Raw genomic sequence first — 25,821 nt, forward strand, 5'->3', positions numbered from 1 at the left:
TAAAATCTTTAAATTTTCTGAGATACATTTTTCATTTTCAAAAGATTGAAAATGGTTGAATATTTATTATAAATAGTTTAGTTGTACCTACTTCCTTTTTTAATGCCTATTAACCTTAAATATGTCCACTTAGCCTGTAAGAATCTATTATATTTATTGACTTAATAAATATTTAAATAAATAAAAATTCGAGACTTTTTTGGTGGAATTAATCGTCCGAATGAGTTGAATTGGTAAAAAAAGTTCAAGAAACTGGTTCAGTTGACGATAGAAAGAGGACTGGCAGGCCTAACCTTGGGCATTTTGTTGGAAAGATGCTGCTGTAACGCAAAGTGTCGCTGCACAACCAAAAACAACAACATCGACATCCCGACGTTCTCAAAAATGTGTCATTCATGAGTCGACTGTTTGGTGGGTTTTTGCCTGTAGATGTGTTCGTGGTGGGCATTTAAATTATGCCATTTTCCCGTATAAATTTTAAGAGCCATATTTGGAATAAAAATAGTGAATCTTAAGAGAATCTTAATTTTTACATGTTTTATTTTAAAACAACATCTTAGCGCGTCTTCTGACAGACCTTTTCCAATGTGGCGCAAAATTAATCATCCAATTTTTTTTAATAATTTTTAATGAACATTTTTGATAAAAAAATAAATTTCCAAAATTAATCATCCGCTTTTTCTTTTAAAATTATTTTTAATGAACATTTTTAGTAAAACAAATTATTATTTTTTCTTTGGATTTTATGAAAATTCTTAATAAAAAAAGAAATCTTTTAAATATATTTAATGAAAATGTTTAATAAAAAAAATATTTCCAGTGTTGAAAATCTTTATTTTGACCATTACGCACTGCACTGCTTGTCTGTTTGTGTATGCTGCAACTGTATAATTTATATTATTTATATTACAATATATTATAATTTATTTGTCAAATATGGTGAGGTGCAACGCAAAATTATAAATCTTACAATAGAGTGATTAATTTTTCGCCACTATATGCAGTTTCAGAATTCCGCCTTTATCAATTTCCACCTACTTCGCCTTAGAACGAACTCCCTAACTTCTCTTCCAAAGCCTCGTGCCATTGTTGCTTCTAGCAGATTCATAAATTTACATATTAATTGAGTTTTTGCAGCTAGCAATAAATGCGAGTGTAAATACATTCGTATGTAGCACTTCAACTGCCACTCAAGGATAGCAAACCCACACATATGCACATATATTTGCGTATATACTTTCATACGCATGTGCTCCATATTATGTATTTATCAACTGATGCGAGCAGCGTGCAAATTGCAATTTATGTCAAACGGCCTTCAACGCTTTGCTCGCTATACGTCGTATGAGCAGCGCTTGCAGGATTCAATTATACGCACCACAGTGAAGTTAAGCTTTTCTCAGAATTTAGCATTTTTTCTGTACCACTACTCGCAGAAAATACGAGAATGGAGTGGAAACAAATGCTTAGAAACTCAGAGCAAATGTAAAAACGGATGCATAAAATATAGCAAAAAAAAAAAACGGAAAAAACGGTTGTTGACAGCCATATTAATACGGTTTAATATTTCCGAATATTTAACGGCACCGATGCGTTCCAGCAGCTCTGGTTAATAGAATAAAACTCACACCAGCACAATTCATGGAATAATAACTCAATCAAGCAGTGACAAGCGAGTTAAGCGTCATTTACATAGGAGAATCTGTTTATTTTTTTTGTGTGTAAATATTTGTATGTATGTATATAAAGTAGGTATGTATGTATGTAGTTCTATAAATATGTGGTGTGCTGTACCATATATTCAGACATAGCAAGTACGCAGCAGTCAAATGTAGAAGGTGGCGCAAAATTAACCACCCTATCGGAAGATTTACAATTTTGGCACTCACTTTTAAATTAGACAGCTGCAGCAACAAACAGACAAGCAATGGAACGCGTAAAGACCAAAGTTTGCCAACACTTAAAAAAATATAAGAAAAATTTAAAAAATTTCAAACTATTTTGGTTTGCTTTTGAATAGTTTTTTTTTTAATTTTTGTTTGATTTTGAATATTTTTTTTTTTTTAATTTCCTAACGTTTCCAACAGTCAGAATAATTTTTTTATTTAATAAAACAAAATTGGATGATTATTTTTGGCGCCTGACTTTGTATAAGTCAGTTTAATAATAATGAATTTTATAATTTACTTTCTCGACTAATGAAGTCCTTGAATTGAGACAGGAGTCGTTTTCCATCACTCAAAATCTTTTTTTTTTAATTAGTAAAAAATGATTCAAAAACAAAATAGATGATTAATTTTGCGCCACCATGTGCTAATGGTAATCTACCACGCAACTAGTATTAGTCTCAGGCCCAATTAGTTAAGCAACTGTCCTTTTCCCATAAAAGTCACTGGTATTTTTTGCATGGCGATGGCCGACGGGACGTCAGTCGTCAGGTTTCGATGCATCAGTCTCATAGTAGTTCAAAATAGACACACAAAAAAAGTCCAGTTATAGAACAAAACCACTAATTTCAGATTTAAAAGGGTGATTAAAAAATAAAACAAATTCATGGATACATAACAAAAATCTTGTTTTTTTTTTTGTTTAGTCTAATTTTAGATCTCACATAGTTTTATTTCACTGCCTTAGATTAGCTAACAATGATACAAAGTAAAATATATTCAAGGGTTCATCTTAGTTATACTAAGGCCACGAGTAAGAAATTGTTTTTTATCTTTCTCAACAATATTAAAGCGGTTTCCGTCGTTAAAGTGACGATATATTCAGTTGTAATGTGTCCAACATACCCAATCAAAAGTTACTTAAAAGGATGAATTCAAATATCGTTAATGTGAATAAATCGTTTTATATTCGGTACAAATCTCGACCAGTTTTTTTCGGACTAGTTGCAAACTAGTATGTTTTCTGACCAGTTTGGTTTTCACTGCAGGGATACTATGCATTCCCACATAGCTTGTGACGACATACAACCACATAACTGTAAATGTGTGCGTATACCATTTTATCTCAGTACACTTACATTTTTACTTTCCCAGATTCCCAGATTAAACATTTCCATCCGACCATACCCTTCATGCACTCAAACGCACTTACACCCATTTGTTTGTCCTACATACCGTTTTTATCCAGCGATTCCAGCAAAATTTGAATTCCTCCCTATCGATGAAGCCGTCGCCATCCGTATCGAATACCTCGAAAATATGCTGCAATCGATCCGTTGGCACATCGTAAATGTGTCCCTTGTCGTTGCGGAACAAAGCCCGACAGATGAGCGTAAATTCGGCCAAACTCAGACGGTCATCACTGCAAAGGGAAATAAAAAGGAAAACTATTAAGAAAGACGCATGCAAAAATGTGCATATGTACAGGGTCTTTCAAGCTCGAGTTTTTTATTATAATTTTTTATACCATATTTTGAAATAAATACATTTTTATATATTTAGCTGTATGTTAACATAATACAATAGTGGAAAAACTAAGGGATCAAAAACGTACTTCCCAATTTTTTCGATTCTTCAAATAGCGGTATCTCACTAAAAATGATCACCCAGGAAAATAAAAAAATGTAACCTTTAAGTGTATAATTCCTAGATGTTTTGACAAAAAAATTCATTAAAATTAAATTTTATTAAATTTTTTACATTTTATTAAATTTTTTAAATTTTATTAAATTTTCTTTAATTAATTTTTTTGAATACATAATTCTTAGATTTTTTTGTGAAAAATTAATTTTTTTTCTTAATTTTTTTTTTAATTGAAACAATTTTTTATTTATTTATTAGGAGCACAACTAAGTTCTCGCTATTTTTTTGATGAACATACAACTTTATTCTGAAAAAATGACTACAAGTGAATCATTGAAAGTATTGCCCATCGCTGGCTATTACTTCTTCTCATCTTTCTGGTAGATCTCGTATACCGTCGCGGTAAACTGTTCATCTTTTGAGGCTATCCACGGATCAAGCCATTTTTTGATGTTTTCATACGAATGGAACTGCTGGTCAGCTAGACCATGTGCCATCGATCGGAACAGGTGCTAAAGGACGGCGCAATATCTGGAGAATATGACGGGTGAGGTAGGATTTCCCATTTCAGTGTTTCCAGGTAGGTTTTAACGGGCTTGGCAACGAGAGGCCGAGCGTTGTAATGCTGTAGAATCACTTTTTCATGCCTATCCGCGTATTGCGGCCGCTTCTCGCGCAGTGCTCGGTTCAATCGCATCAATCATAATAAATAACACCAACTTGCAGGCCCGGGGAGAGGGGGGGAGATCCGGGACTTATTACCCCAGGCCCGGAGTTATCAGAGGGGCCCGGACTCGAGAGTAATTCGAATTATATGAATTAGACATAATTGGAAAGGGCCGGCATTTGCAATTTTCCCCCGGGGCCCGGATATGCTCTCTACGGCCCTGCCAACTTGGACCTACCAAATACATAGCATAACCTACGCAGTGTAAATATTCGGCCGAAGCGACGACGTAGAAACATGACCGGGCAGTCCCCATGACTTTATTTTCTTTGGATTGCTGTTATGAATCCATTTTTCATCACCCGTCACGATGCGATGAAGAAAACCCTTCCTTTTTTGCCGCTGGAGCAGTTGTTCACAGGCGAAAAAACCACGTTCAACATCCCTTGGTTTTAACTCATAAGGAGCCCAAGTCCCCTGTTTTGGAATCATTCCCAAAGCAATCCCATACAATCGCTTGGAAATGGATTTGCGGGTAACTCCTAATACTGAAGCAAGCTCTTCTTGCATTTGACACGGATCCTCATTGAGCAATGCCTCCAATTCAGCGTCTTCGAAGGTTTCTGGTCTTCCTTCACGCGGACGGTCGTCAACCTTAAAATCACCGTCTTTGAAGCGACGGAACCAATCTCGGCACGTTGTTTCACTTAAACCAGCATCTCCATAAACTTTTTGTAGCTCTCGATGCGCTTCAGCCGCCGTTTTTGTTCGGATGAAAGAGGAAAATCAACACTTCCCGCAAATGACGATTATTCGGCACAAAATCAGACATTTTTACAAATCCAAACGTATATGATATCAGTACAAACTCACTAATGTGTCGAAGCAGTTTGTTTACCATATATCTATGCTTGGTTTATAACGTTTAGGTTATGTTAGAACCGATTAGCACACACTGCTGGTGGCATCTGTTGACAAACAGCGGGAACTTAGTTGCGCACCTAATAATATTTTTTTAATTGTGAAAGTTTTTTTTAATCTTGGAAAATTTTTTTAAACAAAACAAATTTCATTAATAGTTAGAAATTTTTAAAAATATCTTTTTTAATTTTGGAAAATATTTTTAAATAAAATATTTTTTTAAATTTAAAAATTTGTATTTTTGATTTTGGAAAACATTTTTAATTAAAAAATTTTTTTCACAACACAACAAAACTCAGTACTTTGTTTTTACTTCTTTTTAATTTAATTTTTTTTTTTTTGTAATTTTTTTTTTTTAATTTTTGAAAACACGACTATTCATAAATAAAAAAAAAAATTCAAAGCACACCAGAAAACAATATTACCGTCTGCATTGGCCCTACTCAAAGTGCTCCATGTGTACGTTGCACGATAAATTTTGCGCTTCCACACACATAGATGTATTTCGAAAATTTTGTTTTTCTTTCATTTCGACGTCAACTCATGCCTGTGGAAATTTTCAATGAGCTCAAAACTGCATATAAAACGGACACTATATCTCTTAAGACTCTTTGTGAGTGGTATCAAAGATTTCACACTGGACATTTTTCTCTGCAGGACGAACCTCGAAAAGGACGGCCAAAATTGTCGACCGACGAGATAAACGTGGTTCTGGTGAGGCGAAAAATTTACGGAGACCCACGAATGAGACAGGAAATGAAATGTAGCGAATTGGGCTTGAGTGCTATGGCAGTACTGCGAATATTGCATTATAATTTGCAATACACAAAAAACTCCGCACGCTGGGTTCCACGAATTTTGAATCAGAGCCAAAAGGTAGTAAAGTAAGTTTTGCTCAACAATTTGTAAGAAAATTCGAAAACAGCGATTCTAGTAACTTTGATATGATCGTAATAAGTGGCGAAGCTTGGTTGGTTTTAAGTATGACCTGGATACCAAATAGCCATGGTAGTCCATGGTATGGAGCCCGAGAGGAGCAAATCTACCTGTGAAAGCCAGGCAACAAATGTCAGCAACAAAAGTGAGGATCTCGATTCACTTCACCAGAGCAAAAATATAATAGGTGCTGCTATTTCGTTAAATTCTTCTCAGGTATCAAAATGTAACTGCCAAATGATCTACTTAAAATAGCTTACCAAAAGTGTTCAAAAATTTACTTGAAATGAGGAAAAACGAGGAACTGCGTCGCTACTTCTAACAACACGAAAATGTGCCAGTGCACGCTGCTGAAAAGATAATTAACTTCATTGCGCCTTTTGGCTTTGAAGAAGTACATCCATCGCCATATTCTTCGGATCTAGTGCCGTGTATTTTCTAGTTATTTCCGAAACTTAAGAAAAATTGTAAGGGAAAAGTCTTGTCTAGCAATGAAGAGAAAATAAATGCGGTTAATTCTGCACTTAAGAGGCTGCAAAACCGCGATTTTGAGAACTGTGTTCAACAGTGGATTTACAGATTTAAGAAAATTTATTGAAATTAATGATAATTGTGCGCAGAAGATAAGAAATAATGAAGATTAAAAATAAAAAATTTAAAAAAAAATGTATAATTTTTTTCAATTTAATTTACTGAACTTCTGTTTGTCCACGCTTATATGGGAAAAAAACATAGGGGCACGAGTTAATACTTAGTGGTTAGGGCAGGTATGTATTGCAGCCTACAATAATCGCACTCGACCCGCTGTTTTGTTTATGTTTTTCGAAAAAACAAGTTTCACAAATCTAAATTAGGCATTTTTTATATGCAAATTTTTTTTTAATCTCCATTTTTTTTGTTCCCACACAAAACGCTTTTATTATGTAATTTATTGCATTTGAGAATCACGACACATAGTAAAAAAGTTACAGTCTTTGCGCTAAAATTTAATAGTTGCATAAATTTTTATCGTTCTTTCTACGCTCCAAAGCTATCTACACTCTTTTTTAACCATTAAAAATTCGCTGAATTCCAAATGCATTTTATTGCAACTCAGCTTTCAACACTCACCCGTCCTTATCGAATGCAGTGAAGCAGGCGTCCATTGCTGAACCGTTTGGATCGTCGATTACAATTGGCGGTGTTGGTGAGTCCATTCTCGCGGAAATGTCTCGTTGCAGCCAAATTTTATAGCGTCAAGAAAGTCAACAACAATCACAACAACACAGCACCTGCAAGCAGAAAGCAAACGAAAGTGGAGTATGAGTAAATCGTCAAGTAGCACTGACACTCAGACACACACCACAGACGCACACACATACACACACACACAATGGCAAATGCAAGCTCAATGAAACGCACACAAAAACCTACAAAACTCACGTTCTTTCAGCTAAAACCTCAAGTTGAAGCACGAAAGCGTCTCAGTTAAGATACTCCAAATTGGCACTAACACACTGAGGAAAGCGGCTAAGTCGTTCGTTGACGTCCTAAGGTCAAATATTCACCCAAGAATTATATACTTGCACATTAAGAATATCTTGGCGCGGAAATGTAGGCCTCGCAAAATGAAATATTCACCAAAATTGTGCTGCCGACCTATGACTGCGCCACTGCGCCGTGCGACTGATGGCTAAATGCTTAAGCGACAGCGTTTTTGTTGTCACCAAGCGCAGCTTTTTCAAGTTAAACGCTTCAATGATTTATCGAAATAACAAAGCGTACTGCACTCAATGCTACGGAAGTGTTGTAGGTGTGGTCGTCATGGTGAGCTGTTCATGTGGAACGAGGAGTTACCGCTGCTTGGTCCTATGTATGTACGTTTTGTTTTTGAAACTTTTCATTCAGCGGTTTTGTGGGGACTCGACAATACACCTACAGACCAATTTACCTGAAAACAGACCAATTTACCTGAAAACTGCCGCAATTAGAATTTCTGTAAGTCGCGCACGAAACATGGGCAGCGCGGAAAGCGAGAAAGCGTCACAAAAGGTAGTGGAGGCGGTGGTAGGCGTATGCGACCGCCCGCCGCATCAAATGAGTAATACGTAAATGATAAATCATTTGAAAGCATTTGGGGATTTTTTTATTTATATTTTTGCACAGTCGCGAGAAATTGTTAGTCGTAACGCCATTTAGGCGCTTCAGTACAAAAGTAGTTAAATTTAGGTATCCAATTACGCTTTTCATAGTTGAACTATGGTTTTTACTTCATTTGAGTTCTACGGGGTAAAGAGTTGGACCTGAGCCGCATGTTTCTTATTCACATTTACATAATATACTAGCCGAAAGTATGAAAATAAATGTTTCTTTTGCGCGTATAAACGAGTTAATGAATTTATGGGTTAAATGCGTGTATGTGCGCTTGTATGTGCATGAAAATTGAAACTGTCGCTGAGACTCTCATAGTGGTACACTAACCAACGCAACTTTCAAGGCAACACAAAGTCATTAAACTCACACGCAGACCGCAGGCATAAAACCAGCAGACAAAAGCGACAGACAATGCAAATTTCCATCTCATACTGAATAGATGAACATACACGCACGCATACGTGGAAGTCCCATAGCAGGATGAATTGCGAGACTAACTTAGAATGCTCATTAGAGTATTTGGAAGGCATGCAAGTAAATATACAATATTTGTGACTAATTTAATTCATTTTAACCCAAAAACATTTCAACAACATTTAGTGCTACGGGTAGAGGAAGGAGAATAGCACATGTTTTGTGGTTTTTTGCTAAAACTTTCGGCACGGACTGTGTAAGTAATGTTTAATTTCATTTATCTCAAGTTTAAAATATAATAAAAGTTTTTACAGCCCTCTCAAAGTTAATATGAGCATACGTTACTAACAAAAATAGAATTAAGAAACAGAGCTAGAAACTGAAAAATCAAAAGAAATTCAAGTCGAGATCACATAAAAATTTCTAAGTGCACGAGCATTACGCCCACAAGTAGTGATAAACAATTAAAGATGAAATGGGCAAGCTTTGCGGAGAGTTCTAGTGAATTTCCCATAACAGAGATGAACAATCAACTTCTTCTTTAATTACACTAAAAAAAGGTATTGATAATAGAGACCTTTTACTTTACGGAGGCTATAAATTAATTAAAATCAAACGTTAATTATAGGAAGAAATAGGATTGAAGAATTTTAGTCAACGTTCAACTTTTCAAATTTCAAATTGATGGCAAGGCCTCTAGATAAATGTTGCATACTCGAATCTAGATCGAGCGAAGGAAGTCAACGGTACATTCAGTTTGTAAGGATCCGAGATCTTAGAGTAATTACGCCGTATAAAACTTAAATTTTACCCAAATGATGCAACGATTTCCCACACAATTTTTCACACAGCTGCAAGTATACTGCTTTACAAATAATTAATGATTTTTTAACCAAAAACCAGACCATCAAATCCTGACACAAATCAAGTTTTAGAGATTCTGGAGTGGTGCTGCCACTTACCTGTATATGGTACAAAACTTGATTTTTAAAATTTTTGTCATTTAAATTTTGTAAAAAAAGATTTAAGGTGCCGTTAGAACTCTAACCAAGCTCAAAAACTAAATTTCTTTCAAATTCTAGAGTGGTGTTGTCACTTAATTTTGTTTGGTGAAAAACCAAAAAAACTTCAAGGATCCCATTAAGACTATAACTAAGTTCACAGATTTAATTCTTCAAAAATTCTAGAATGGCGCTGCCACTTAATTGTAATTGGTGTAAGGCTAAATTTTTAAAATTTTGTTCATTTAAACTTTGTAAAAAAATGTTAAGGTGCAGTTAAGACTCTAACCGAGTCCAAAAAGTAAATTTCTCTAAAATTCCAGAGGGATGTTGCCATTTAATATTGTTTGGTCTAAGACTAACATTATTTTGAAAGTCCGTTGAGACTCTAACCAAGTTCATAGACTTAATTCTTCTAAAATTGTAAAGTGGAGTTGCCACGTAATTGTATTTGGTACAAAACTTAATTTTTAAAATTTTTCTCCTTTAAATTTTGTAAAATAATTTTGAGGTTCCAGTAAAACTCTACCCAAGTCCAACAACTCAAGTTTTCTAAAACTCTAGTGTAGTGTTGCCACTTAATTTTGTTTCTTCCGAAACTAAAAAAAAGTTGAAGGACCCGTTGAGACTCTGGCCAAGTCCAAAAACACAATTTTTCTAAAATTCTAGAGTGGTGTTGCCACTTAACTTTGGTTAGTCCAAAACTAAATAAGTTTTTCATTTAAATTATGCAAACAAATTTAAGGTCTCGTTAAGACTTAAACCAAGTTCAAAATCTCAATTTTTCTGAAATTTTGGAGTGGTGTTGTCACTTAATTTTGTTTGGTCCTAAGCTAAAAAAAGTTGAAGGACCCGTTGAGACTCTAACCGAGTCCAAAACACAATTACACAATTTTTCTAAAATTCTAGAGTGGTGTTGCCATTTAATTTTGTTTGTCCCAAAACTAAATTTTTACATTTTTTTTCATTTAAATTTTGCGAACTAATTTAAGGTCTCGGTAAGATTTAAGCTCGTTAAGTTCAAAATCTCAATTTTTCTGAAATTCGGGAGGGGTGCTGCCACTTAATTTTGTTTAGTCCAAAACTAAGTTTCTACAATATTTTCATTTAATTTTTGTAAAACAATTAATTTTTGTAAAACAACAATAAGACTTTAACCAAGTCCAAAAACACAATTTTTCTAAAATTCTAGACTGGTGCTGCCACTTAATTATAATTAGACCAAAAACAAATTTAATTTTTTTAAATTTAAATTTTGTATAAAAAAAAGTTAAGACTCTAACCAAGTTCACAGACTTAATTCTTCTAAAATTCTAGAGTGGTGTTGCCACTTAAATTAGATTTGTTTAAAACTAAAAAAAATTAAAGTTCCGTTCAGACTCTAACCAAGTCTAAAATCTAATTTTTCCAAATTCTAGGGCGGTACTGCTACTTAATTTTGTTTAAATTAATTTTTTTCATTTAAATTTTATAAACAAATTTAAGTTCCGTTCAAATTTATACTTTATACTAGTTTATAGTTTATATATACTTATAAATAGTTTATACTATTTTATAATTTATACAATTTTAAAGTCTTTAATATAAAACATGTCATTTAATACCATGATTTGTTGGTGCAGATTTTTTGTTTGAAAAGAAAGGCGCTTGCGAGAAGCCACTCAAGTGGCACCCAGTGTATGCATGTGTGTGTACACAAGTTTGTATTTTTGTACAAACACTTCTTAAGGCCAATTTATTTCCATACTTACATGCAATCATGTAAGCAGACGGATTACTTAAATGAATCGCAAAAATAATGCAATGCGATTATTCAACGCTTCAAGACAGCAGAGGCGAACCTTCAAACATAAAACGCAACGCCCATCCGCAAAATAATATTTTTGGAATATCACAGCGTAATATTGAATGGTGTAGTCAAAAGTTGAATGAAGACTTTGCGACGTGTGGCATTGTGAGCTCATAGATACACACACACACACAAATAAAAATATATCGTAGTTTTGCAACTTAGAAATAGCTGACAAAAGGGGTAAACGTGAAAAATTTATAGGTGGCGCTCGGAAAAGGTGAGCGAGACGCATGAAAACTTAATGCCACTCAACTGAGATGCAAACAACGGAACGGCACGTCATCGTTTCAACTGGCTTTAGCTACGTCGAATGTGGCAAATGTGCACGTGCACGCCAACTTTTATTTGCTTTCGGAAATTTGCCAAATTTTCGTTATACTTAAAATTTGTTTTCCTTTCCATTTGCAATTTCTTTTGTTATAGCGCACTTTTTTCGGCGCCAATAGGCATTGATGCCACACACAAAAGTTTTCTATTTTTAACGTCAAATCTAACAAATATCACCGCAAAAAAACGCCAAAATCGTTAAAAACGGAAATAGACTAAACTCACATGAGCGTGTGTGTGTGTGTGTGTGTGCGCATGTGTGGAAGCTCCTATGGCACGTGGATGGGTAGCGATCCTTATTTTCATGCACAGTTGTGTGAGCTGCTCATGTTTAGTTGTGTGATTTTTTACCAACAGAGTTTTTACGCTTGGTTGCGGTTAATTTTTACACGCCACTCAATCCCCTGCGTGCCTGCAACTCGAATCAATTTAACTACTAAGCGAATTAACCACTTTTCGGCATTGAAGTTACAGGGTGTGATGTGTGGTGTCAGCCCATTCACTCATTAGTGACAGTGGAAAATAATTTCTTTCTTGCTCACCTCCACATCCAGGCCAGCGCTAACTGCCTATTAGACATTTCGTTCCGCCTTTTCGATAAAGTGAAAAGATTAAAAAAGTTTTCTTTCGCTGCCATGGCTCACTTCGAAATGCAAACGTCATTGTTTGGAATACTTTCCATTTGCAATGCTACAGCAGATCGACAGTAGCGTGCAATAAAAATGAAACTGTTGGAGAAATGCAACAGTGCGAAGCAATTTCGTCTACGAGTTTCTTGCGCCATCTATAAATCATTTTTGTAATTATTCAACATTATTAATCTGTCAACTATTTTTTTAACATACATTCAATATTTCGCATTTCCGTTTTCTTGATAATTGTTTCTGTTCATTGAATAAAGCGTACTCTGAGCAACAGGTTATGGGCCCAGGCACGAAATCGAAAAGAAAAATAAAATTTTTTTCAATTACGTTGGATAAAACTATCGGGACAGATAGTTTAGTTAGATAATAGCCCGACCGTTTAAAATAACTATGGCTGGCACATCTATAAGGATTGATCCGCTAAACGCGGATAATTATGATAGCTGGAAATTACACATGCGTGCTATTCTGATAAAGGCTGACCTGTGGAGCTACGCGTCGGGAGAGAAAGCCTGCCCAACCGGCGAAAATGCAACAAAGTGGAAAGAGTTCGATCAAAAGGCGTGTGCTGATATAACGCTTGCAATATCTTCCTCGGAATTAGGTTTGATCTCCGAATGTGAAACGTCGTATGATATGTGGAGGAAATTGGAGTCTACTTTTCAATCAAAAGGTCCTGCAAGAAAAGCAACACTCCTAAAACGCATAGCCCTCGCGCGAATGAAGGAAGGAGATAACATCCGTGAACATCTAAATGAGTTTTTCCACGCCGTGACTAAGCTAAAAGAAATAAATGTTACTGTGGGTGATGATCTTTTAACAATTTTGCTTCTTTATAGTTTGCCTGATTCCTTCGAGACCTTTCGATGCGCCTTGGAGACACGTGATGAACTCCCCAAGCCGGATGTTCTTCGTGTAAAGATACTGGAGGAAGAACAATCGCGAAAAGCAAAGGAGGCAGCTGCGGAACAGAACGTATTCAATGTTCAACCAAAATTTAAAAATATTCACAAGCAAACCGGCAATGCTAGCAGCAACTATAAACGAAAAGGAAATTCAGTGCCAAAATTGGTTGATCATAGAACTTGCTATAAGTGTGGCGAGGTTGGTCGCATATCGCGAAATTGTCGATCACAACAAAACAACAAAACTTCCAACTGGAATGCACGTCACGCTACTGAAGAAAAGATCGAAAAATCAATGTTGTTCGAATCGGCTCTTTTGCTAAAGAATTCAAGCGAATATTGGTGTATGGATAGTGGTTGTTCCTCTCACATGAGTTCCAACAAAAATAACTTCACTAGCTTCAAAGAAACAAACAAAACACTTAGTTTGGCAAACAGCGATACAGCGAATATCGCTGGCATAGGCAACGTCAGGGTTGTTATTAACGAAGAAGGGAAAGAAGCACCGATAAAATTCGAACAAGTTATGTACGTGCCAGATCTGAGAACAAATTTACTTTCAGTCTCGAAGATTACAGAAAAGGGATTTGAGGTAATATTTAAGCGAGATAAAGCACTTATTATAGAGAAAGGTAAGCCAGTACTTACTGCCACACGCATTGGTGGGTTATATTATCTTAAAAGTTCACAGCCGACAGCAAATATTTCTGAAGCGAATCCTATCAAACTTAACACCTGGCATGTTCGTATGGGTCACCTCAATGAAACCGATTTAAAACGTACCGCAGGTATGGTACATGGTATGAATTTTGACAGCAATGAAAAATTAGCGACTTGTAAGATTTGTGTTAGCCAAAAACAAACACAAGAGAGCTTTCCTAAGCAAAGTGAGCAGCGTACCACAGAACTGCTTGAAATTGTGCACAGTGATGTCTGTGGGCCTATGAGGGTTTGCTCACACTCAGGTGCGAAATATTTTGTGACATTCACGGACGATTTTTCTCGTTACAGTGAAGTTTATTTTATAAAACGAAAATCTGACGTACTGCCAATGTTTAAAATTTTCAAAAATTCTGCCGAAACATTCACAGGAAAGAAAATAAAGTTTCTCCAATCAGACAACGGCTTAGAATATATTAACGGCAACTTTCAAAAATATCTGGACGATTGTGGAATTAGGAGGCGGTTGAGTGCGCCTTATACACCACAGCAAAACGGCATCGCAGAACGAAAAAATAGAACGCTTTTGGAAATGTCTAGATGCATGTTGGCGCAGGCGAATCTACCAGGGACATTTTGGGCAGAAGCAATTAACACAGCGAACTATATCAGGAATAGGTGCCCAACTAAAGTTCTTAAAAGTGAGGTACCGTTAAAACTCTGGTCGGCAAAAACCCCCACAGTTGTTCATTTCAGACCGTTCGGTGCTAAATGTTACGTGTTGATGAAAGGCAACCAAAGCGGTAAATTTGACCCACGATCTGAAGAGTGTATTTTAGTGGGATATTCAAATGAGGCTAAAGCTTATCAAGTTCTTCGAAGAAAGGTTTCACAAATCTGATAACGAGAAAAAAGATTTCGAAATAGAATTGGAGTTGAAAGCGGTTAGAAACGAATCTTGTTGCGAAGACATTGCTGAAAAATCAGTCAGTGAATGTGAAAGTGAAGATGTTTCTCCATCTTCGAAATCGAAATACGGCAGAGGTAGGCCAAGATTAATGAGAGTTGGCTTAAGGGGACGACCTCGAAAGATATATCAAAAGGCGGCCAGTAACAAAAAGGAACAAGCAAATGACAGTGTGTCAGAATCGAGCTCTGATTTTGAAGATTGTGAATATGTTAATATGGCAACGTGTGAAGATCCAGTGACACTAAAAGAGGCATTTAGCAGCGACGAAGCAGCAGCATGGCAAGTAGCTATTGAAAATGAGTACATCGCACAGATTTCGAATGAAACATGGGACATCGTGGAGCAACCTATCAAGCGAAAGATTATTGGCAATCGATTTGTTTTTCGAACAAAAGAGGGAAATAAGAAGAAGGCACGTCTCGTAGCAAAAGGGTGCTCGCAACGTCCAGGGGAGGATTTCAACGTCACATATTCACCAGTCACGCGATTGACATCAATCAGAACAATGGCAGCTTTGGCAGCGGAAATGAATCTTCAGATACACCAAATGGATGTCATCACTGCTTATTTGAATGGTGATCTAGATGAAAGCGTTTATATGCAAATACCAGAATATATGGAAGGGATCCTCAAAAAGGTCATCTCAGGTAAGATTCCGGACACAGCTGATCCAAAAGCTAGTAAAATTCGAACTATAGCAGACAAATGGCTGACAGCTTTATCCGAAAACAAGAACCCCGTATGCAAATTGCGAAAATCGCTTTATGGCTTAAGACAATCTGGTTTTCAGTGGTACCAGAAATTGAGTACTAAATTACGTGAAATGGGATTTCATTCATCGAAATGTGATCCATGCCTTTTTATTATGCGTAAGAATTCGAGTCTTGCACTGATTACCGTTTACGTGGACGATTTATTAATAGCTACAAATGATCAATCGCTCTTAATTGAAATCAAACAGTCTCTTGCCGCAAGCTTTGAGATGAAGGACATAGGTCCAGTAAAAACTTGTTTGGGCATAGAATTTCACCAAGATCTCAAAAAACACAGTGTGTTCCTAAATCAACGTGAATATGCAGAACAAATTTTAAAACGTTTTAATATGGAGGACTGCAAACCAGTCAAAACTCCACTAGAATTCAACACTAAGCTAGAAAAACCCGCTGTACGTGATGAAACTGAAATGAAAAAATATCCATATCAAAGTTTGATTGGTGCCTTATTATATTTGGCTGTTACAACGCGTCCTGACTTGGCTTTCAGCATTAATTTTTTGAGCCAATTCAACTCGAACTACACCGAAATTCATTGGAAGGCAGCTAAGCGTGTTTTAAGATACTTAAAAGGTACAATAAACTACGGCATTCTCTACAAAGAATCAAATAAAAAATTATATGCAATTGCTGATGCAGATTGGGGCGCGAATATGGCGGATAGGCGATCTTATTCCGGCTACGCCTTTATACTTGCTGGAGCTGCAATATCGTGGGAGGCACGCAAGCAGAGGACTGTCGAGCACTGAATCCGAGTATATGGCTTTATGTGAAGCGACAAGAGAGGCCTTATACCTGCGTAATCTTATAAAGGAGATTGGATTAAAGGATAGCTCAATTATAATATATAACGACAGCCAAAGTGCACAAAAGTTAGTGCAGAGTAGCGCTTATCACTCGCGAACCAAGCACATAGATGTACGTCACCACTTCATACGAGAAAAACATCAAAACGGCGATATCATACTAAATTTTATGCCAACTGAAGATATGCCTGCAGATGTGCTCACAAAAGGATTACCTGCCGAAAAACACTACCGGTGCATCACAGATCTGGGTATGGTTGATGCGAATTGATTGTTGCCGCATCCGGAATTCTTCGAGGGGAGGTGTTGGAGAAATGCAACAGTGCGAAGCAATTTCGTCTACGAGTTTCTTGCGCCATCTATAAATCATTTTTGTAATTATTCAACATTATTAATCTGTCAACTATTTTTTTAACATACATTCAATATTTCGCATTTCCGTTTTCTTGATAATTGTTTCTGTTCATTGAATAAAGCGTACTCTGAGCAACAGAAACTATTCTATTTGAAATGCTAAAATTAGCTCCGAGGTGGTTGGTTTATCCTTAATAAGAGCATTTCATTTGCTTCTGGTTTGATTTTTATGCTCGGTTTGAAGATTGTAACCTATTTGGGCTTTATTTCCTACACAAAACGCTTCTTATTTGGAAACCTATGCAAACTTTGTTGAATGAAAAATTTTAGTTGAATATAAGTTTGCCGTTGGAGAGCTGCGCAGGTGCTTACAACAACTAGCATAAAAAGTTATACTTCTGGGCTCACATGCTGATGTTAAAGCCATTCTTGAATGGTCCCGCCTACAAGTACTCAGATGTCGTGCTAACAAACCCCCTGTAATAATAGTAACAATAAGGAAATAACTCAACATTTTGTATACTGCTGGATCTAACCTGACTAAATATTATGGACCTGGATTTCACAGCATCCATTCTATAAGTTCATAAGACCTATTATAAACTGTAGAAAAATCCACTGTAAGGTAGTAATACCAAGCAAAGGAAAATACCTCACATTTGGTATATTAAGCGATCTAATCCAGCGGCTGTTATAGCCGAGTAGGTTTGAACATGACCACCATTTGGTAGAACCAAGGCTCGCAATCCAATAAAATATGAATGATGAATTACCAAATGATAGAAGAGATTGTTTCAAATATCGCTCGCTCCTCGGCTTCTCAAGCAGCCATTAGTTACTCGGAGGTAGCGTAATACTGTAGGGCTCTGCATTTGTGAAAAACTTCATGACGCGCACCACAAATTGAAAACACCACGTGCTGCTCAATCGTCTAATTTGCTAGTTTGATGATTTGGCATCAATGAATAATAAAGAAGAGGAACAATAAACAACAGATTTGATAGACACCAACAAAAGATATGGCCGCCACAGCTTGTCATCGAGTCGTCACTAATAGAGATCTCTTCAAATAGCCGGTCTTACATTTTGCGAGCATTCCGACGGTCAAGTTTTAAAAAGTATATTTCAGAGATTGTCAATATTGCCGCTATTTTAATTTATACTCCAAAAATGAATATTCCAAGTTACGCCGTTTTTAACTAGGACGCTAGTGTTATTTTACCCCTTGAGGGTGGAGTTATTGTAATGAATGTTGCAAGGTGTGCAAATACAAATAATTATTGTGTGGCAATTTTTCGGCTACTTGGCTCTTGCTACGGAAATTATGGCCTACCGTGAGCAGATACTACTTTGTTATTATAATTCTACAATGCAAATAGAAACGATGTGAAACGATATCTTCGACTCTTTTGAAACATTTTTTTCCAATTTTTTTTTTATTTTTCAATTAAATTTTTTATTTAAATTTAATTTTTTTTATTTAAATTAAAAATAAAAAAAATTGTTTAAAAAGAGTCGAAGATATCGTCTAACATTGTTTTTTAAATTAAAAAACAAAAATTTAAGAAAAATGTGTAAGAAACATTTTTTTTGAAAAATGTCGCCTAACCTACCAGCAGAGATCTGAATGGTGCTTTACTGACCTCCAATGATGACCAGATCCACGGATAGAAAGAACACTTTGAAGCAATTAGCAACATCGCTCTTAGCAGCGAATCTGGCATCGCAATGGGCAACACAACAACCTGCAGCAAAATAACAACATCCTGCTGTAGTCAAGCGGAGATCAAGGATACAATCAAGAAGTTGAAGCACAAAAAAGCCGCGGGCGAGGATGGCATACAGCCAGAACTATTGATCATCAAGCCGCAAATTTCAGCGGAAAATCTGCCTCCTCACATCACCGCCGTCTGGAACAATGAAAACTTGCCTGCGTCCTCGACAAAATGCATCATCTTAAAGCTGCACAAGAAAGGCGATTTGCGTGACTGCGGTAATTAGCACCTACAAAGTGCTAGTCACGGTCATACAAGGCAGACTCCAATGTAACGAACGCTCTTTAAGAGACGAACAAGCGAACACTCTTCGCAGCAGCAGTTGAGTGCTGCTCCGCGCTTTACATGCTGTTCGTCGACTTCAAGAAGGCATTCGACGCAATTAAACGAGACTCAATATGACTAGCGTTGAGGAGAAAGAGAATTCCCGCTAAGATAATCCGTTTCATCACGTCCCTTTACGAGAACTCCGAACTGGCAGTGCTCCACAACGGCAAAATTAGCGATCCGTTCACCACCAACGCAGGCGTAAGGCAAGGTTGTTCCCTGTCGCCGCTTCTCTTCGCCATCGTCCTAGACGACGTTATGAGCCAATTGATGCTACACAATGAGGTATGAACCTTGACTTCGCCGTTGACATCTGCCTCCTCTCTCACAAACTCTTTGACATGCAAGCGGAGGCGGACAGACTAGTCAAGCTGGCATGCCCTGTCGCACTGGAGATTAACATTGCCAAGACCAAGGCTATGAGAGTCAACCACAATAAAGCAAGACCTATAATGATTGACGGGTGTTCGGTGGAATTTGTCGAAAGCTTCTGCTACCTTGGCTGCATTATCGGAACGTTAGGTGGCGTAGCAAATGAAGATGTCAACTGTAGGCTAAACAAAGCAAAGGCGGCGTTCCGGCGAATATGTAATATACATACATACAGTATGGGCGAGTTCAGAAATCACCATTCGCACTGAACTGTGAATATTCAGCTCATGTATATTATAAAGTCTGTATTTTTGTACGGAAGTGAAACATAGCTGGTCTCCAACAGTATCTAAAATCTTTCGTAAAGAATAAATGCCTGCGCATCATCTGTAGAATATTCTGCTCGAACACCATCAGCAACGACGCACTGTAGAGATCAACGAATCAGAAACCCATCCCATTAAATGAAGAAAGTGGCGATGGATAGATCCCACGCTTAGAAAACCACCAGATAGCATCACGTGAATGGCACTGGGCTGAGATCTGTAAGGGAGCAGAGGTCGCGGTCGGGCAAAGATCACTAAGCGAAAGTCGATGTTGCATAAACTAGCATGCCGACATCTAATGAAACAACAGCCCAGAACGGTGTACGATGGAAGAGTCTTGTCCGGGCTCTATGCTCCCGATCGGAGTGCACAAGGATATAAAAAAATAAATTGATAATGAAATTTTTCAAAACGAACAATAAAAGGTACTACTTTTACATGAAATTTGGAAATCCAACCTCAATTTCTTTTGCTATTTTTTTTTTTTTTTTTTTTTTTTTTTTATATTTTGTTATCTTTCCATTGAATTGCGCAGAAAGGTGACGCCAACTCACACGAAATGATAAATTACCTTTTTGACTGCATTGCCTGCACACGCGAATTCCTCCATAAATATTTTTTTTTTTTTATTTGGCCACACAAAGCATCAAGAAACTGATGACGTTTTGCGGTGCTCAGCAAATACAAAGGACGGTTAAACTCTACTTTGTTTAGATTATTGGCGTACTTTGTGGCGTATTTTGGGACTAAGTGCCTATAAACGATTGAAGCCGCTTTAAAAGAAATTTTTGGATAGAAGCGGAAATGTAGTTATATGTTTGAACAGGGTAGGCAAAACCGAAAAAAACACACGAAAAAATTCATATTTTTCTTTTCAGGAATACTCTTATTCTTACATAATTTTTTTTTTTTTTTTTTGTAACCATCCCTTTGTATATGGGTAATCGGTGCTTCTCGAGGCGGTAGGGTATGCGATACTGCTTTGTTGAAACAAAAGAATTCCTTCAATTTTTAGGATAAAACTGGTTGGAAATGTCTTCATTGACGACAACAGCCAGAAATAAGTCTGTACTGAATGAAATTTATCATTTCAGCATTTTTTGCTAAACACTAAAGTAGGTTTCCACAAGCTTTTGCAAAATGAAATATGCAGCTGCAAGCACCAAATAAAGTGATGTTGCGACTTATTAAATTAACTGTCAGAATATCAGAATTTCACCCAGTTAAAAGAAACACTTCTTGCTGGCATTTCGAAGCTTCCCAGACTCATGAACTATGGGTGTATATTCCAGACATCTGGGGATATCTTTCAGCTTTCGGCCTCCAGACCAGTGTAGTGTTTTCTATGCTGGATTGAGGGAAATAATAATAGCCGTAAAACGATACCTGGAGATGAAATTTACAAGTTCACTGTTGGCCAGGCAACAATAAAATCCCTCGCAAAGCAGACGACAATTTCCAAGTTATCCATGAAATTCCGCACATATCTGAACGATATAACTGAGTCATTTCACCTAAATGTACCATGGGTTCCTGTTCATTATGACATTGAGAGTAACCGCAGGACTGATGAATCAGCGGATGAACTAGTATTTTTGTTATTAAAGACAGTGTCTGCTCACCTTTCACACAGAAACCTCATAGGTCATGCTAACTTTTACCCTATGATCAGAAAGTACCGGAAATGTTTAAATAAAACAAAAAAGAGTTAAAGTTCAGGCAAATTTATTTTATCTACTTCAAAATATAGCCCGTCTGAAGCAACACACATCTCCGAACATTTAACCCAGTCCACCATGCACCCCTGGTAGGCCGACGAAGGGATGGCCTTCAGCTCCTTCGTCGCATTCTCTTTGCTCTCCTCTATCGACTGAAATCTACTTCCACGAAGTGGTAACTTCAACTTGGGAAACAAAAGGAAGTCGCACGGGGGCATATCAGGTGAATACGGTGCTTGCACGATGGTATTTACTTGGTGTTTGGTCAAATAATCCAGCACAATTTGGGCTCGATGCGATGGCGCGTTATCATCATGCAAAACCCAAAAATTGTTTTCCCACATTTCCGGCCGCTTGCAACGTGTACAGCATCTCTCAAACGCTTCAAAACGCATAAATAGTGACAGATGTGTATCTTACAGTCCTACCGGTTCCCATATACGCGGTTCGTTTAAATTAAACATTCCCGGTACTTTTTGATCATAGAGTATACCGCGCCGTGTATACTCCGTTTCTGCCGTTCTATGTCGGGGGTTGCTAATTTGTTAAAACTTATTGGCAATAAACCTGCTACTACACGCCGTCCGGCTATGCGCAACGGCGGCCCCTACGGTAGCTTAGAGCCCAGCTTAGTCGTCCACTTCCGAAGAACCGAAAACCTCCGTGCTCTGGAACTCGCTCTGTATTGCACTCTATTTGATTTTAGTTGGTAACAGTCTACCTTTTGTTTTTCAAGCTTAACTTATCTTATGTAGACCGGACACTCCGGACTAAATGGGTTATGTTCGGTATCCACATTCAGCCACCAAATCTTTGTTAGCATCACAATAATTTCCACAGAATGAAATTGAAATTTGAAAAAGGCGAGTCAAGAAGCTGTCGAGACATTGAAAACTCCTAAAACACTCAGGCTAAGAACCCCATTGTGTTTAAAGCTCTGGAAAGTAACGATAAAGGAGAGAAGTAACAGAAAGAAAGAGATAGAGTAGAATAGAGACAGAGATAGTTAGTCCAGTGAGAGTTTTTCAGTTTCTTTGGCAAATCTGAAAATATCTCCCAGTTCGAGCAACGAGTCATTATCTTGACATCGGAACTCAAAATTCGTAGCCGTACTCTAGCAAAGGCAAGACACTCATAGAGAAATTGCTCAGTGCTACCCGCCTGCTCTATGGTAAGCAAGACAGGGAGGTAGGGTCCTCAATGATTCCAAAGGTGGTCCGACCATCAACCGAACGTCTTTCCTTCCAAGTTTTAGAAGAGAGTTCTACAGCTTTCTATTTGGGCTTGTCACAGATGTGTTTTGGACTGCTCGTACTGCCTCTCACTCATTGCCCCATACATTTGCTACACTTGAACTCTTTGTTGCAGTTGTTAGAGCCATGGTTGAAACCCAAACACTTATAGCATCTTTTTACTGTTTGTCCATCATGGACGGGGCAGTGACCCCAACTAACATTTAGTTTCTTTGAATCTAAGACCAGTAAGAAAAATTTGCGCTCGATTTCAATTGTCGCAATGAATTCTCCCTTATTGGCTTTTGAATAACAAAACAAAAACACGATTTAGATGGTCGAGGCGAAAGTAGTTTCGCAAGACGAACCCAAATTCTATAATTTCACTTTCAATTTTATAATTCTTTTTGCACTCCCTAAAATGGGTAGCAGTATTTCCTCTTTTCAATGCATACATTTTACTGCGCTACAATGAATCGCCCATTTGGCAAACAGATTTTATGATAGTATGACAACCGTACCTCCTATTCACCTCCTGTTTACATGTGTCAGCCGCTCCGCATTGCATGCCGACAAACATTTCGAATGAATTTTAGTTATCGTTGGCCCATTCATTTAGATTAAGGTTAGAAGTCATGAAAATAATATGAAACAAACAATAGTTAGCTTAAAGTTTGCCGCAGAACAGGGGCAACGACGACTGCAACCTGCCACTGGTAGCAACGACAGCCCGACAGGCTCTGCAATGTGTGACCTTAGCGCAGCAAAAACTTCAAGGCAAAATTTCACAAAAGCAAATTTACATTTTCAATAATTTTCAGTAAACGATTACAATTGCAAACACGTGCAAACGACAAAACGCATACACGCACACACACACACACAGACATGTAGGCATGCACTCAAATGGGCAACGAATAAATGCGCCAAAAAGCTCCGACCAAAGTAACGCACAGCTTCAATATATTTCTGTGGATGTATGTGTATATGAGTAAGTGCAAGCATGTTTGCTACGCACACCAATAAATAAGAAAGCAATTAAAGCCTTTGTCCGTTGCAACATAAATTCCGTTCGCACAAATACCTGCTGTCCTGGCGCAATTGCACAATTATTTTTTGTTGCTGCCACTTCTGCTGGTGCTGAGACCAGTTGGCATCGTTGTTGTTGTACCACAGCTGCCCAAAATTACAGCTGTTCACAAGAGCACAGGCCACAGCAAGCTGGTTGGTTGGTAGGCTTACTTTCGTACGCCATAAAATGGCATGTCGCTCATACGCCCCGGAGGTCATACGACAGAAAACGCGAGGACACGTGAAACTGATGCGGATTCTGTAGTTTAAACTGAATTTGCAGCAATAGCTATTTATATTGTTGTTATTGTTAGAGCTGTAGCAGGGCAAAACTATTAGGAATTTCTGTATAATTTTTAAGCAATGACAGGAATGAACTCGCAAAATTTCCCAATACCTGCCGAAGAGCGAAATTTGGATGTTTATGGTTTTTGTTAGGCAATAAAGTATAATTTTATAAAAAAATTCATTACATTCCTCAAACCTTTATACCTAGAAAATAAATTCAAAATGTTTAGTACCAGAAGCGACTCGAAGTAATGTTGAGTCTCACTACACTGATTTCCAACGAACAAATATCCGTCAAAAATAAACCCCAAAAACAAGAGTTGCGGCCGCGTTAGGACCTGAAGTTCTCTTGGTCACCTCTGAGGGGTTCATAGGGGTGGTCAAAAAGACTTTTCAACTTTGCCAGACAATCATGTTGTCCACCGCGCCCGTTGAGCTGATTCGATGCCCAGGTGTCGAAAAGCTAGGGGGAGATAGCCAAAGGAATCTCCACATTCTATTTGCAAGGTGGAAATACCTCAAGGGTGCTCTACACAAGCAGCTCATCAGTTCCTTGCACAGTTGTTATGACCAAAATGTCAGATATTCCTCGGCTTATTTCGATTTTACCATCAGAGTCCTTAGCACCTTGAATGTCACTAAACTATTATAATAATATAAATTTTTACCTTCCAACAGAATATTGCACTATTCAGCTGCAAAAATGTATGCCTAATGGATACTTCCCTGCAAAATATTTGCTCCTCCACCAATGTGGATAATGCTCCCACAAACCCTATAACATTCCTCCTCCTCGGCTGATTTCCACCCTGGGACCGCTGTAAGCATTTCATCGAGGTGGAGCCGCGTTTATGTCTATTGACAAAACCAGGTATCTGCGTCTAGGTCTCTTTTGTGGACGTATGGAGATGTTACGACGGCGACAGTATCCACTTCTCCCACTCTTTTCATAAGTGGTTCTGGAGGAAATGGAACAACGGAAAATTTGCGATAGCGCAGTATTTACGAACTATCGTCTTGCCTTCTGTCTGATGTTATTGCGAGGGATTAACCCAAGTATCTGCTTTGATGGAAAGGATCTACTTGAACCTGACATGCATATACACTGGTCAGTTCCACCGGCAAGGAGTCAAAAATTTCTGAGAAATCCCGGGTACCAGGTCTGTAATCCGAGTCTACTTTCTTAATCGCGATATGAACAGTAGAAGTCCTGCCTGCAATATTTAAGTTAGGCTACTTGATTGCCTATGCGGAACCCATTTACACGAAAACACAAAATTTCGTCCGGATAAAAAAGGATAAATACCGCAAAAACCGGATATAAAGAGGGGGACGAAGGACTATCTTTGAGGGTTATGGAGAAGACCAAGCAATGAATACTTACAGTTGAGTTAATCGCTTCATATTATTGATGAAATTCATCAATCATCTAACCAAGGCTTCTAAATTATCCATCTAACCTGCTATATCCACAGGTGTAACACAAAAGACGAGAGCCAAGATGTCTAAAGCTCACGTTCCCACGACAGTCGGTTCCACGTTACCGGAACGACTCGGATTTATATCCGGCCAAGGACGGGGGAATTTTTATGCTGCTACAACAGCAACATGTCTAAAGCTCAGCCCGTGGAGAGGTGGACAACGATAAGAGAGAGTGAAGATGTTGAAATGATTTCACCTCATCCTCCTGGCAGCTTCTGCAAAACGGACTCGAAACAGTACCATGTCTCTCTGCATAGACACCCAATGCACAATGCTCGGTAAGAATACCCACAAAGTTCGAGAGCTTTGTTAGCCTTAGAAGTTCCCTCAAGTATGT

The 25,821-nt window shown here is 37.7% G+C and overlaps 1 protein-coding gene across 4 annotated transcripts in view; it reads right to left on the reverse strand.

The window, feature by feature from the left end:
* LOC128867954 (nicotinamidase) overlaps positions 1-25,821 on the reverse strand; it is a 76,172-nt gene that overhangs the window by 22,744 nt on the left and 27,607 nt on the right. For 3 of the 4 annotated variants that reach the window (XM_054109621.1, XM_054109606.1, XM_054109597.1), the window contains exons 2-3: positions 7,165-7,325; positions 3,123-3,309 (exon numbers count right to left, since the gene is read on the reverse strand). In XM_054109621.1, coding sequence (XP_053965596.1) covers positions 3,123-3,309; positions 7,165-7,250 — 273 coding nt within the window. In that variant the 5' untranslated portion in view covers positions 7,251-7,325. Of the gene's footprint in view, positions 1-3,122; positions 3,310-7,164; positions 7,326-7,476; positions 7,718-25,821 lie in introns of those variants that run through there. The other variant, XM_054109613.1, reaches the window with a different exon arrangement.

This window comes from Anastrepha ludens, chromosome 2 (genome assembly GCF_028408465.1).
Source record: "Anastrepha ludens isolate Willacy chromosome 2, idAnaLude1.1, whole genome shotgun sequence".
Classification (NCBI taxonomy): domain Eukaryota; kingdom Metazoa; phylum Arthropoda; class Insecta; order Diptera; family Tephritidae; genus Anastrepha; species Anastrepha ludens.